At 48.3% G+C, this 13,589-nt stretch overlaps 1 protein-coding gene across 3 annotated transcripts in view; it reads left to right on the forward strand.

The window, feature by feature from the left end:
- Positions 1–13,589, forward strand: part of LOC123831221 (BEN domain-containing protein 5) — a 237,458-nt gene that overhangs the window by 13,050 nt on the left and 210,819 nt on the right. For all 3 annotated transcript variants that reach the window (XM_045858033.1, XM_045858024.1, XM_045858040.1), the window contains exons 2-3: positions 2,118–2,251; positions 4,278–4,662. In XM_045858033.1, coding sequence (XP_045713989.1) covers positions 2,118–2,251; positions 4,278–4,662 — 519 coding nt within the window. The remainder of the gene's footprint in view (positions 1–2,117; positions 2,252–4,277; positions 4,663–13,589) is intronic.

A 13,589-nucleotide genomic window follows, 5' to 3' on the forward strand; every position in this document is an offset into this window, starting at 1 on the left:
GGACACAGCGCAGCTCATCATTTCCAGTTTGGTGGCTGCATCTCAAAAATTGCCCTTGAACTTGTCAAACTGAAAACTAGCCCAGGAGCTTTGCCTGGGCTAAGAACACATTCAGAAATCCTAACACCATCCTCTCATCTCTTCTCTCTCTCTCTCTTTATCTTTTTTTCATCTGTGAAAACATCTACCCAACCCATTTCAGGATAGCTTCATTTGCGGTACCTTCTTTAGGTTTTACATTTTAGTAGCTTCTTGGCTTAGGAAGAGTCACAATGATCTGTTGTAAGGAAGCTCTTACTCTTTTAGAAAGACCATCTATCTAATGGGTTGTTGTTCGTGTCTAACCCCTTGGATATATTTTATGGACACAAAGAGAACAAGAACAGGCTTTGCCCGTGAAAGTAGAACCCAGGCTCACCCAGGCGGTGGGAAGGGCTGTTTTCGTCTCTGATCAGGAGGAAGTTGTTAACGTAGACCACTTCTTTGTTTTCTTGGGCAGGCCCCTTATACTCTGTTTCTTTCATAAGCCATTCCTTTGTTTTTTAAACTGTATCTTTATTAACCTTATGCTTAGGGAATTAAAAGATTCCTAGCATGTTGATAATAGCAATTACAACATCCCATTCATTGGGCGCCTGCTGCGCACCAGGCACTGTGCAGTAAGTTCTGTGAATTATTGCTGTGATCCACCCATGACAGAGGAGACACCTGAGCTCTGTCAGACTAAGGCCATGCCCTTCCTTCCTCACTCTGTCGCAGAAGAGCTGAGGGTCACACCGAGGTTCCTCTTCTACCAGAGTCCCATCTCTGATCAGCTGGGGTTGCATTCCTAAGGCCATTTAGAAAGATTTGGCATTTGGCTGTATTCTGGAATAGATAGGAGCTTATAAGCTTCCTTCTCAGCTTTACTAACAAGTTGTGAGGAGAGAAGCCTGTCTCGGGGAAAGTGTAAGCGCATGTTTAGCACAATCACATATGTGTGCACACACACTCACACATAAAGACCCTCAGAGATTCGATTTAACCACCTCCATGTGCCACCTCCAGCACTGGACAACATGCCGGCAGCAGCATTTAGGATACTACAGTGGGAGCCTTGGAAGAACGTAAGGAACAGTAATTCTCAGAGTCTCAGTTCAGTCCCAGTAAACAGACACCAGTGTTTTTACCATAAGCGGCCAGTTCTGGAGCATTTTCAAGGTCTTACCTGTGGAACTCTCCTGTTTGAACTTTTCCTTTTGACAGGCGCTGTGAGAGACAGATTTGGAAAGTCAGGTTTGAAATCAGGGCAGGAGAAAAAAAATCCTTTTAGATTATGTGAAGTTATATGGGAAAGTAGAGAGAAAAAGTGCTCCCCTGGAGTTGTGCAGCACTTCCCAGTGTGCAGCGCCCTTCGGGGTGTGCTCTCTCTGCACACAGTCCTGGGCGAGACCCCAGAGGCCTGTTTCCCGTTCCTGGGCCTGAGTTCCCTCCTCTGCAGAATGAGAGAGTTGGACCAGTCGGTCGCTAGAGCCCATAAAACTCTGTCCTATGATCTGATACCAGTAAAAAGGCAGTAAATGTTACTCGTTGCTCTTTTTATATCTGTCTTACCTCAGCCTGTCCTCTAGCTGGGAGGTCCCTGTCCTTCCAGCTCTGGCTTTACCTCCATAGGAGCTGTCATCCCCTTCATGGCTCTTGGTACCTGAACTGGTGGAAACCCACCAACTTCTTCTGGGAAGTCACTTGGCTTAGAAAGATCTCTGTTGTTGAGAGATTCATGTGCTAGTTAAGTTCAGACCAGATAGCAATCTGAGGACCACTTTAGTTCCCAGATTCTAGAATTCCATAAAAGGCCACCCTTCAAGAGGCACTTAGAGAAACCTGTAAGCGAATTCATTGGACACCATTTCAATGCTTTGTAAGGCAGTGCTTTTAGCAGCTACTCCAGATCCTAGAGTTCACTGTGCGCTGCTGCTGTGGGGCCCCTACAGGCAGGAGGGGACAGGCCCCCCCAGGTTGGTTTGCTTTTCCTTTTTAACTGGTCTGGCCTCTGTCATTCTCCAGCTTTTAAGGATATGGGCATCTTTTAGCATTTTGAGTCATAATGAACCTTGTTCTCTTGATATACATTTTAGAAGACAAATCTGACCTTGAAAACAGTGTGATGCAGAAGAAAATAAAAATCCCCAAACTTTCTCTCAATCACGTAGAAGAAGATGGGGAGGTTAAAGATTATGGGGAAGAAGATTTACAGCTTAGACACATCAAGGTAACAAAGTCTTTCCTTTTGTTGGAAGTATGTGGGAGCGCTTTCAGATTTTGGTAGCTAAAGGATTCTAGCCTGGCCTCCTCTCACCATATAAGTGTCCCCTGATGTCACAGGTTAGGAGAGGGCTGGGACAGCCAGCATGCTTGCTGGCCAACCTTCCAGGGAGCCTTGGCTCACGCTGTGCCGCAAGCACAGTCCTGTTTGCACCGTGTACCCAGAGTCATGGCCCCTGAAGGTTTGGAAAGTGTGTTGCTGTCTGGCCCACAGTCCTGGAGAGATCTCTGCTGAGCTCCAGGATGATTAAGCAAGCTGTCCTTGGACAGCAGTTCTAAGCCAGTCGCTGTCCTCTTGCCCCAAACAGCTAAGGGTGGAATCCCTAGGAAAGGGGTGAGCCAGGTTCACAGAAGAGGGCTTATGGGCTAGAAGAGAACTTTTACATGAGGTTACATTTCCTTTGGTGGGCACCCCAGTTGGTCTATCCAGTTTGGTGGGTTGGTTGGTTGGCTGGTTTTTGTGTGTGTGCATTGGGTACCACAGAGGAAAGGAGGAAAAAGAAGGGTGCCTTCTGCATTGACCATGGTCTGACTTTGGACACAAGGTCAAGAATATTCCCAAGGTATAATCCAAACATTCCAGTTGAGTTTATTAGTCCATGCATCCATTGCACCCTTTCTATGGGTCTGGCCCTGCGCCAGTCCTTGTGGTCATGGAGATTAGGCAGATATGGTCACGCCCTTGGTGGTCTCACAGTGTTGTGGTGCGGACAGATATCTAAAGTGATCATTACAATTTTAGCTGATGAGTTCATCTAGACTAGCAGCACCTATCACAGTGAATAAAATGACAGGATAGGATTTTGTTATGGAACTCAATTTCAGAGTCATGTTTTTTTCTTCTTTAAATTTACAGAAACTTAGTGAGAAATTCAGGCAGGCTTGAACTGACACAGTTAAGTTGTTTGGAATCTTGTGTCCTCGGCAGTCTGTGCCTCCCACAAGTGCCCCCAGTCAGGAGAGCCCCTGGCCCTCCTGCCCTGGGTGAAGAATTCCACTGGTCCTATCACTCCCATGCCCCCTCAATGGAAGCTTTGTCCACTGGAGCTGGAATTTCCTCCAGCTGCTAAAGCCCCTGGGTAGTCCTGGATAATTTCTCTTCTCAATGAACTATCTTCTCTGTATCCGCTGTCTTGCCGAGCTTCAGCTTGGCCAGTGTCCAAGGAGAGGCTGACAGACATGGGAGAAGGAGCCTAGAGTTGGAAGTCAGCCTCCAAGCTCAGGGTCTCGCTCTGTCTGTAGCTCACCACATGACTCTGAATATAGTCCTTCCCCTCCCTGAGCCCTGATTTTCTTGCCCATAAAATGAGGGAGTTAAACTGCAGAACCTTTCAACACTAGCATATTCTTTGAACTTTTCATTAACATTTATCAAGCCCCTGCCAAGTGCCAGTCTGGGTAGGAGTGGAGACACAGAGAAAATAAGACAGGGTTGCCGCCCTAGATGAGAGTGGAGGAGAGTTCTTTGCATCCTTCCCAACTAAAGCATAGCCTTTTTACTCACTTTTATGTTTGTGTTGAAGAGATTTTCATGCTAACTCCCTTAGGATGACTTGGGTTGCCCTGATTTCTCCCTTATTCTTCGCAAATACACGTTGAGTGCCCCCTGTGAGGAAGTCCCTGTCTGGGTACTAGGGGTGGGGCCGTGGCCAGGGAGTTGGGGAGGACCGTTACAGTGTGAGTGGCATGGAAGAGGCAGAGTGGTGGAATGGAAAAAGTGCTGGCCTGGGAAACCAGAGTCCGGGTTCTGCCACCACCTGACTGTGTGACTTTGGGCAGGACCCGTCCCTACTCTGTGCCTCTGTTTCCCCATTTGTAAAATGAAGGGCTTTGATTAAGTGTTCGCACAGGTTCCTCTAAGCACTGATGTTCTGTGGTTCTGTGATTCTAGGATTGTCTGGGGAAATATTGAGCCGCAGCCCAAGGAAAGTCCCAGCTGCCCTTGCTGAATTGATTCTCGTTGTCCTACACAGAGACCCGAGGGGCGGAAGCCGAGCGAAGTGGCGCACAAGAGCATCGAGGCCGTGGTGGCCCGACTAGAGAAGCAGAACGGCCTGAGCCTGGGCCACAGCACGTGTCCAGAAGAGGTCTTTGTGGCGGCCTCACCGGGCACAGAGGACATGGACAGTCTGGAGGAGGCCGCTGTGCCCCGGGCTCTGTATGAGGAGCTGCTGCGCACCTACCAGCAGCAGCAGGAGGAGATGCGCCACCTGCAGCAGGAGCTGGAGCGGACGCGGAGGCAGCTAGTGCAACAGGCCAAGAAGCTCAAGGAGTGCGGGGCGCTTGTGTCCGAGATGAAGGAGCTCCGTGACCTCAACCGCAGGCTGCAGGACGTGCTGCTCCTAAGGCTCGGCAGCGGTGAGTGCCCCGCGGGCTGCCCGCCACTGCATACAGGTGGGATGTGTGGGGCAGCCCCTCCGCCAGGAGGGCACAGGGGAGAGCAGGCCAGGTGCCACTGAGGCCAGGGAAGGGCAGAGGCTCGGCTCAGCAATTACCTTAAGGAAAAGCCGCTCCCCGCCCAGTAAACCTGACAGGAGCTCATGAATGCAGCAGCCTCAGCAATCTAGAGAATCTGCAACATGATGGGAAACACTGAGAAGTGTGGCTCAGAGAACAAGAGCTCAGAGAGTGTTTGCCACCACTCACTTAGGCATACAGTCAGCAAGACGCAATGCCAGGGCTTACAGGAAACCTCTCCAAGGTGGTTTTAGGATACAGTAAAGAGATCTAGATGTGGTCCTAAAAAAGTCATTTCTTTAAGTCAGAAAGTGATAAATGCCATGGGAGTGATGAAGATAAAATGTTAGGAGAGTTCAAAGGATAGGGAGGGGTTATTTTTAACTGAGGGAGTCTGCAGGAAGAAGGGAGGCCTTGAACTGGGCCTTGAAGGCGGGGGGTTGTTTTAAGGCACCAGAGGAGGCCGCGGACTCGGTCCCGGAGTACGGGAAACACCTGGAGCGCACTGAGAAGCTAGACTGCGAACGTGGTCTGAGGGCAGATAACTGAAGGCTTTGAAAAGAGCACCCGCCTGTGGTGTCTGGACTTGTTTTGGTAGGAATGAGAAGCATTAAAAAGCTTTTGAGTAGAGAGGCACATGACCTGAGGAAGATTACTATAAAGAAGTATAAAACTCCTTTGGTTTGCTCATAGAACTCAGACTGCACCCAGTTTTAACAAACAAGGTTTTTATGTTTTCTCCTCTAACATAGTTTTGAAGCAGAAATAAGGGGAATTCTGAAAGACATCGAGCTTGACAGCAGGAAGAAATGACTGTTTACCGTAGACAAAAGACAGAAACACTTTCAGAACACAGGAGCTCAGAATTATAGAAGGTAGAGGCCAGTCAGTTTTGAGGAAATCAGTATAACACACGTCTATAGCCTCCACAGCCCTGAAGACAGTCACAGATAACCCTGCATCAGTGTGCCTTGCTTAAAAAAGGGAGTCATCTAGTGTAGAAACACAAGCTCTGTCCCTAGAGTTTAAATCAAATACAATCTTGTATTCAAGAAGGAAGTTTCCATTATCTCAATCACAGATTTATACATAAAGCCCCATTCCTCTTTGAAGTTTAGATACATGTGCTCTTACCCTACCTTACTTACATTTATAGGTGCCCTTTACTTTTTTTTAAATCCTCACCTGAGGATATGTTTATTGGTTTTAAAGAAAAAGAAAGAGAGAGAAACATCAATGTGAGAGAGAAACACCAATCAGTTGCCTCCTGTACCTACCCCAACTGGGGGTTGAACCTGCAACCTAGGTGTGTGCCCTGACCGGGAATCAAATCCACAGCTGTTTGGTGTTTGAGACAACGCTCCAACCAACTGAACCACCCGGCCAGGGCAAGGCGCCCTTTACTCCTTTAAGTATATCCCAAGGAAGTAGGTTCTCAGTAGATCATCAGGATGGCCCAGGGAGTCAGCCAAGAGGCCTTTCCATGCCCCCCTCACAGAGAAGGAACCTGAGGTCGGGTCGCACCCAGAGTCCCTAGGGAGGCAGACGCTGGAGCAGGAGCGCGTCTCAAACCAAGTCTCCTGATTCCTACTCGGGTAGTTTCCTCACTCCCCGACTCTGCCTTGGCTGTGGTCGTTCTCCCAGATCAGAGCCTTTCAGAGGTGCACAGTGACACTAAAGGTCACATGTGGCATTCGACTTAAGAGGTTATTAAAACTCTTTATCAAAATGAAATCCCAGAGAGAAACCCTAACTGCAAATTTGTGAAAGCTGTGTCAGTCTTGGAGTGGGAGTGGCGGGTGAGGACAGAGCTGGAATTTTCAAAGAGAAAAAGTGTGTCCTGGTCTTTAGGTGAATAACTCGTTTTCACTGCATTATGTATACCATGCCTGTTGTAAACTCCTTGAGAGGAAGCACGGTAAACCAGCTCCCCACAGTGTTCTTCCCACTCCCAGGGAGACCGCCTGTCTTACCCTCTTTTGTCTTAAAACACTTAGACAGACTTGACCTTGATGTTTCCGTGCTCTCCCATCCACAGGCCTTGAGTGCCGTCATGAGAGCCAGTGGCTGGCTCGTCCCTGCCCTGAGTCACTGTCATCACCACAGTGGGATGGACTGATTGAAATCAGCTCAAACCACAGGTGTGCACGCAGTGCCCATCATTTGCAGTGTCTGTGTTGGGGGCTGCACAGCACCCCAGAAAATCACACCCTGTCCTGACCTGTGAAAGCTTACAGTCCATCGATTCACACTTACAGCTAATTGGAGACTGAGGATGTGCTGAGTTCTAAAACAAATCTGCAAAAATATAATGAAAGGGTCTCTACTGTAGGGGAAGGTCATTGTCCATGGAACTAGTCTAGTCCCTGGGACCAGGCTTGATTCAAACCCCAGCTTCCTCACTTTCCAATTCTGCGGCTTTGGGAGCCTTCTTTTCTTTCTTCCACAAATATTTACTAATCTGCTGCTGTGTGCCAGGCTTTTTGCCTGAAGTTAAAATTTCAATTTAAGATTCAGCCCTTGGCCTCTGCCCTTGAAGGGCTCAAAGTGTCACACATGTAATCCATGGTGGCACAGTGCATGAATGTCAACATAGGACAGACGCACATGGGGCTGTGGGACAGCAGAAGAGGGCACCTGCTGAATGTGGGGGGTCAGGGAAGAAAAGCTTCCAGAAGGAAATGACTTCTGAGCTGGATCCTGAGGGAAGAGTGGGCAGGAAGCGTGAGGAGCAATCTAGGCAGAGAACACCTCTCTGAGCCTTGATGTTCTCATCTGTAAAATGGAAATAATAATGCCCTTCTCACAGCCTTGTGACACACTGCACAGGGAGTGCCTGGCATTCTGTCAGTGCTTCATGGCTGTTAGCTCCTTTTCCATACTATTTAGTGAAGGGGCAAAGACAGTTTGGTTTTTAACTCTGGTTCTCTAACCAGTAATTGGCTATATGACTTTGAACGAGTTAACTAACTTCTCTGTCTCTGGATCTTTTATTATAGAAGGCAAAAGGAACAATTCTTCTAATATAGAAGACAATGAACAAATATATATGAACCTGCATATATATATGCAGTTCACTCACTCAGTTCATTCAGTCTCAGCCTAGAAACTTGGGGGTATAAAAAGAAGACTAAGACATTGGAAGTTGGGCAGGGGGTAGTGATGTAAACACATAAGTAAAATTCTAGGGGTGGGACTAGCATTTGAAGTAGATCTATCTTTTGGTGAGTTTGGAAAGAAACCCCCCTGTTGTAACAGCTCCTGATCCATACATAACAATGGGAAACCTAGAATAAGGTAAAGAACAGCCAGAAAGTGGCTGAAAGACCATCTCTGATTCTGGGCTTGACGTGCCCTCTAAGGGGCACATTCTGGCCTGGGGTTGATGTGTGGCCTGGGCTGTGCTGTGCTCTGTCTCCTGGGCCTGGCTTGAGTGTTGTTCTTGGAGGCCTGTGCTTGTGTATTTTTACATGTTCATCCTGCCCATGGACTTAGTTTGACGGCCTTTGTCTACCTTGAGTGCTGAATCATTCCTACTGCGACAGGCATTCAGAGATAAGGAAGCCCGCCAGAAGGTCAGGAGATGCTCAGTTTTAAAAGGAAGGCTCCCCACTGAAAAGAATTGCTGCTGACTCTGCTAGGAGTTGGAGCCCTTCAGGCAGTGGGTGGGAGGGGGCAGAGCGCAGGAGCCTTGCCTCTTGAGCCTAAGGGGACTTCAGGGTGGCAAGCAGGTCGCCTCGCAACCAGGAGTACCTGGTGGGGATGGCAGCAAAATGGTATAAGATGTTTTAGAGATGTCACTGGATGGCACCCTTTCGTTTGTGCATTTATTCACTCTCATTCATTCCACAAATAAACTCAAAATGAATTTAACAGGAAAAGATTCTCTAGAATATGGCATCATGGAGTTGTGGAAAACCGTAGAGAGGATATAGGCTATTACCCTCCTCTTGCTGATGAGGAAACAAGCCCAGAAAGTGTCATGGGCCTATTTTCAGGGGTCTCCTAACACCTGGTCCTGTGTCCTCTCTCTCTGGGCCCTCATCCCACCTGGCCTTCTTTTGTTCTTGGGACATCATTATCCCTGACATGGAGGTGACCCCTCTGCACCACCCTCCACCCCCAAGGACATCTCTCTGGAAAACAGAGCTTCCCTTTTCTGCACTCTTAGCATGGAAAGCAGCCCTCTCCCATGGAAGGAACCTCATTCTCCTGCCCTTTGCTCAGACCTCTGTGGCAGTGTTAAAATTAAGTGAGGAAGCATATGTAAAGAACACAGCAGTCCCTCCCCATCTGTAGCTTTGCTTTCTTCGGTTTCAGTTACCTGCAGTCAACTGAGGTCCAAAATTATTACCTGGAAAATTTCATAAATAATTCATAACTTTATACCGCATGCCATTCTGAGTAGCAAGATGAACTCTGGCTCTATTCTGCCCTGTCCCACCCTGGAGGGGATCAGCCCTGAGTCCAGAGCGTCCACGCTGCACGCAATACCACCCACTAGTTACTCAGCTGTCTCAGCTATTAGGCTGCTGCAGTAGCACAGCACTGTGTTAGTAACCCTTACTTTACTTAATAATGGCCCCAAAATGCAAGGGTTAGTGATGCTGGCAAAAGCCACGCAGTGCTTCCTTAAGAGAAGACGTGTACATGCAGGGAAAAATCATAGTATACATAGGGTTTGGTACCATCTGCAGTTTTAAGCATCCACCGGGATCTTGGAACGTGCCCCTGTGCGTAAGAGGACACCACAGTACAGCCCTGGGACCAGCGTGTTGTAGATGTTCAGTAAGTGTCAGTCCCTTCCTCTCCCCTCCCCCGCCTCCCCTCCCTTCTCCTCAGAAGTAAGTACTGGGGATGCAAAAAACATGGAGATATTCTAATTTATAAAGTACAGATTTACTTGTGTATATATCCACTTCTTCATTCACTCGTTCATTCATTCATTCAACTGACATTTATTGAGGATATGCTTTATGCCAGGACTATGTTAGTTCCTGAATATAGGCATGAATAAGACAGTCTTTTTAAAAATTCCCCAGCTTGGGGTAGGTAGACTAGTGTTTATTAAACTGGGGCTTGGCAGACTACCCAGAATTCCAAGGGAATGAGGGGAAAAAGAACAGTGGAGAGCCTGTTGCAAGGGTGAGCTCTGGTGTATGTGAAGGATTAAACTCCTGGGTCTCTCTCGGTTTCTCCTCAGCTAGATTCTTTGTTCTTAGAGGTCAAAAACAAGGCTTAGATATCCTTCTCTGTTTTTAGCACTGTATGTACCTCTTAGGTGGTTAAATTTATTTTGGTGTAATTCAGGTACTATTAGTTCAACAAAGGCTCAAAAGGGCTGTGTGAGGAATATAGGGAGGAGGAGATAAAATACATGCCTTTAAGATGCTCATACGGCCTGGCCAGGTACACAGATTGTGAGAGCATCGTCCCGATATACCAGGGTTGCAGGTTCCATCCCTGGTCGGGGCACATACAAGAATCAACCAATGAGTGCATAACTAAGTGTAACAACAAATCGATATTACTCTCTCTGTCTCTCTTTCCCTCAAAAAATTAATTTAAAAAAAAAACAGATGCACACACGGTCCAGTGGGCAGCACAGACATGCACACAACAGGAGCTCGGCAGAACAAAGCAGGTGGAACTGAGGAGGGGCATGTGATGGTTCGGAGTGTGTGCGCTTTGTCCGGGACGGCAGGTGGAAACGATGAATTCTCACCAGAAGCGGCAGAGACCATAATAATAACGGTGATGCACACACCCACGGCACTTTACAGGTTTCAAAGCACCTTGATATTTTTATATCATTGGACTGTTCCGATAACCTCATTGCAAGGCCAGGTATAAATTATTTTCTCCATCTGAGAGAAGAGAATGCAAAAAGAAAAGACAATATCCCTGTTGGCCAGATCACAAGCTGGTGGAAATTTTTGAAGAAGGAGAAAGCCACTGTGGCGTGCAAATCTGTCTTGGCTCTTTGGAGCTGGCTTTCTATCACCTCTGTTCCCCTCTGGGCTCTTGCCTTGTGTTCTGCCCAAGGTCTGTGAAAATACCAGCTTTGATCTTTAAAATCCTTTGTGGTCTAAGCTGGATTCTTTAAGCACAGGTCTCTGATGGTGTCTTTGAAAAGACAACTAACATCAGCCAAATGCCTCCTGTTGGCTGCCCCTGTACTGGAGGCGACCAGGGCTTTGGCAACAGATATTGCTCGGGTTTGAATCCCAGCCCTTTAATGCATTGCCTGTGTAACTTCAAGCAAATGGTTCAACCCTTCTCAGCCTCCACGTTCTCCTCTGTAAAATGGATATCTTCATGTCTTCGTGGTACGGGCAGGGGAGCCCGCTCAGAGATGAAGAGCCTGCATGGGTCCTGAGATCAGAAATACTGGAGCTCTGAATCCCGGCTTCTTCACAAGCTAATCTTGTTACTTTGGGAAAGTTACTTACCTTCCTGGGCCTTAGTTTCCTTATCCTTGGAGCAAAGTCAATGACTGCACCAACTTATGGTTCGTAAGAGATTTAAATGAGCAAATGCTTATAAAGACCTCTGCCCAGGGGCCGGCACACACAGTGAGTGCTCTGCGGGTCCCACATTAATGATGTGAGATCATTTGAGGATGCACATGGAAGTGTGAGTGCAGTGCTTGGCACATCAGAAGCACTCATTGTCCTATATAAGAGCACGGGTGTGGTTGTCCGGCGTATCTTAATCTTTGGTCGAATCCTGTGTCTGCTGGAGATTGTCGCCTTCCCTTATAAGTTCTCAGAAATCATATTTGAGTAGTCTACTTTACAGCTATGCCTAGACTTGATTTCAAGTTCACTGGTCTGCAGTTCATAGACTGCTTCCCCAGGCCCACATTCCCTGGGCATGTTTTCATCTTCCCAGCTCAGGTCCTGGGCCACTCCTTTGAGCCCCTTGATTCTTCAGACATCACTTGTTATGGCTCAGCTTCCCATAGCCCTGTCCTGTTTATCTCAGAGCTCTTTTCCATCTGCTTCATCCTTCAGTTCATTCTCACCAACAAGCAGGAGTGCTCACAAAAGCTGGGCTTTGAGAGAGAGCTGAAAAGGGTGGGTGAGACATCCAGTCAGGTCAGGTTTTCTTATCCCCCTTAGCGAGGGGAGCCCAGGAGGCCCCCAGCCTGCACCCGCCTCCATCAGTGGTGGAACCGGGCCAGAAACCACAGTGCCCTGCACCTCCTTCACTTTCCTGGGTCCAGGGCAGGAAAAGATCTAGCGGGGAGTCCCGGGATTGTTTCTCTTAAACATATGGGTCATCTTCCACTTGCAAGGACTCATTGCCCTGTGGACTGAATCAGGAGTAGCCACAGTCCATACCAGACTATTTTAAGAACTGCTTTCAGAGTGCAGGGCAGTGTAAGACTCTTCTTGCTCCCTAGAGCTCCTTGTTCCGGGGCAGTGGGGCTAAGGGACAACCCTGCACTGCCCCTTTGCTACCCGCTCAGGCAGCAGGAACAGGCAGGGGAGTGTTTCAGCACTGCCCACATAGGAATGTGCCTGCGGGTCTTCGGCTGGGGCATGGCCGTGTAACAGGCCTGTTTGCTGCTGGATTGGCCAGTCAGAGGGACTGAAGTGGGAAAGGTGGGCAAGTGTGCCTTCTGGGCAAGGACTGGCCTCTTTGAACACCTGCTTGGGGCCTGAGGGTAGGTGCTTTTCATACATAAAACAACCTTAGCAGTAGATAGATCATCAGATAAAGCTCAGAGGTTATCTTGCCTGAGGCCCCACTGCCGGGACTGGTAGAGCCAGGTTTCAGCCTGATCGGGTCTCACTTTTCCAGGCATCAGGTGGGCCCATCACACAGGCTCTCGTACCCTGTGCTTGGGCGGCAGCCTGTCTCCTGCCCGCCCTCTTGATTACACCCCCTTCATATATTGTACTGCATTCTGGGGTGGCTGGACTGTGGAGCCATTCGATAGGATGTTTCCTGCCTAATCTAAGAGCCCACCACTTCTTCACAGTTTTAACCTTGCCAAGTTCTGTGTCCTCAAGATGCCAACCAGAACATTCCAATTTTTTTAATAGAAATTATCTCTTTGAAGAGAACCTAATCCCACCTCTCATCCCCATCTTTTAGATGGGACCACTGAGGACCAGAGAGGAAATAGGACATGCTTATGCCATGTGGACTCTGAACAAATCAGTCATCAAGAATCAGTGAAGATTAATGTTCACCCGGGATGGATGGATGGAATCAGTCTAGCCACCAGGGTTCAGCAAGTCCCAGAGGACCCTCTCTTGCTGTTCCAGGTGGCTCTGAGTTTGTTTGGAGGTAATTCTTAGAGTCCCAGCACCTTAGTCCTGTAAGGAGGCCCAAAGTCCCAGAGTCCGCACAGTCCAGCCTCCTACACAGGACAGAAAGCGGCTCCCTGCCAAGTGATCACACAACCTCCGGTAACATTCCCCTAGAGGCAGGAAGTTCACTCACTGCCTTCCAGTGTAGCCCATTCCACTATTGATGCCTCTGCCTTTAGGGAAATGTTCTGATGCAGTAGCATTTATTGGACTCTCCACTGTTCCAGGCCCTGTGCTGGGCACAGGGAAATCAAATCATTAAGACCCGCTTCCTGCCTCAAAGAAGTCACAACTTCGTCAGCTGACAGTGGGGACATAGTGTGAGCCTTGCTGTGCGCCTGGGCTCTCAGGGAGTAGGGAGAGGAGCTACAGGAAGGCTCCTTACTTGGTGGGCAGGTGTGCTGAAGGTGGCTAGAAAAGGCACCCAAATGAGGAACTAGTCAGATTTATCCCAATAAAGAGGAAGTGAAGGGTATCTCAGGCAACAGGAGACCCTGAACAGAC

Source organism: Phyllostomus hastatus, unplaced genomic scaffold, assembly GCF_019186645.2.
Source record: "Phyllostomus hastatus isolate PE091 unplaced genomic scaffold, TTU_PhHast_1.1 phas_contig_147, whole genome shotgun sequence".
NCBI lineage: Eukaryota > Metazoa > Chordata > Mammalia > Chiroptera > Phyllostomidae > Phyllostomus > Phyllostomus hastatus.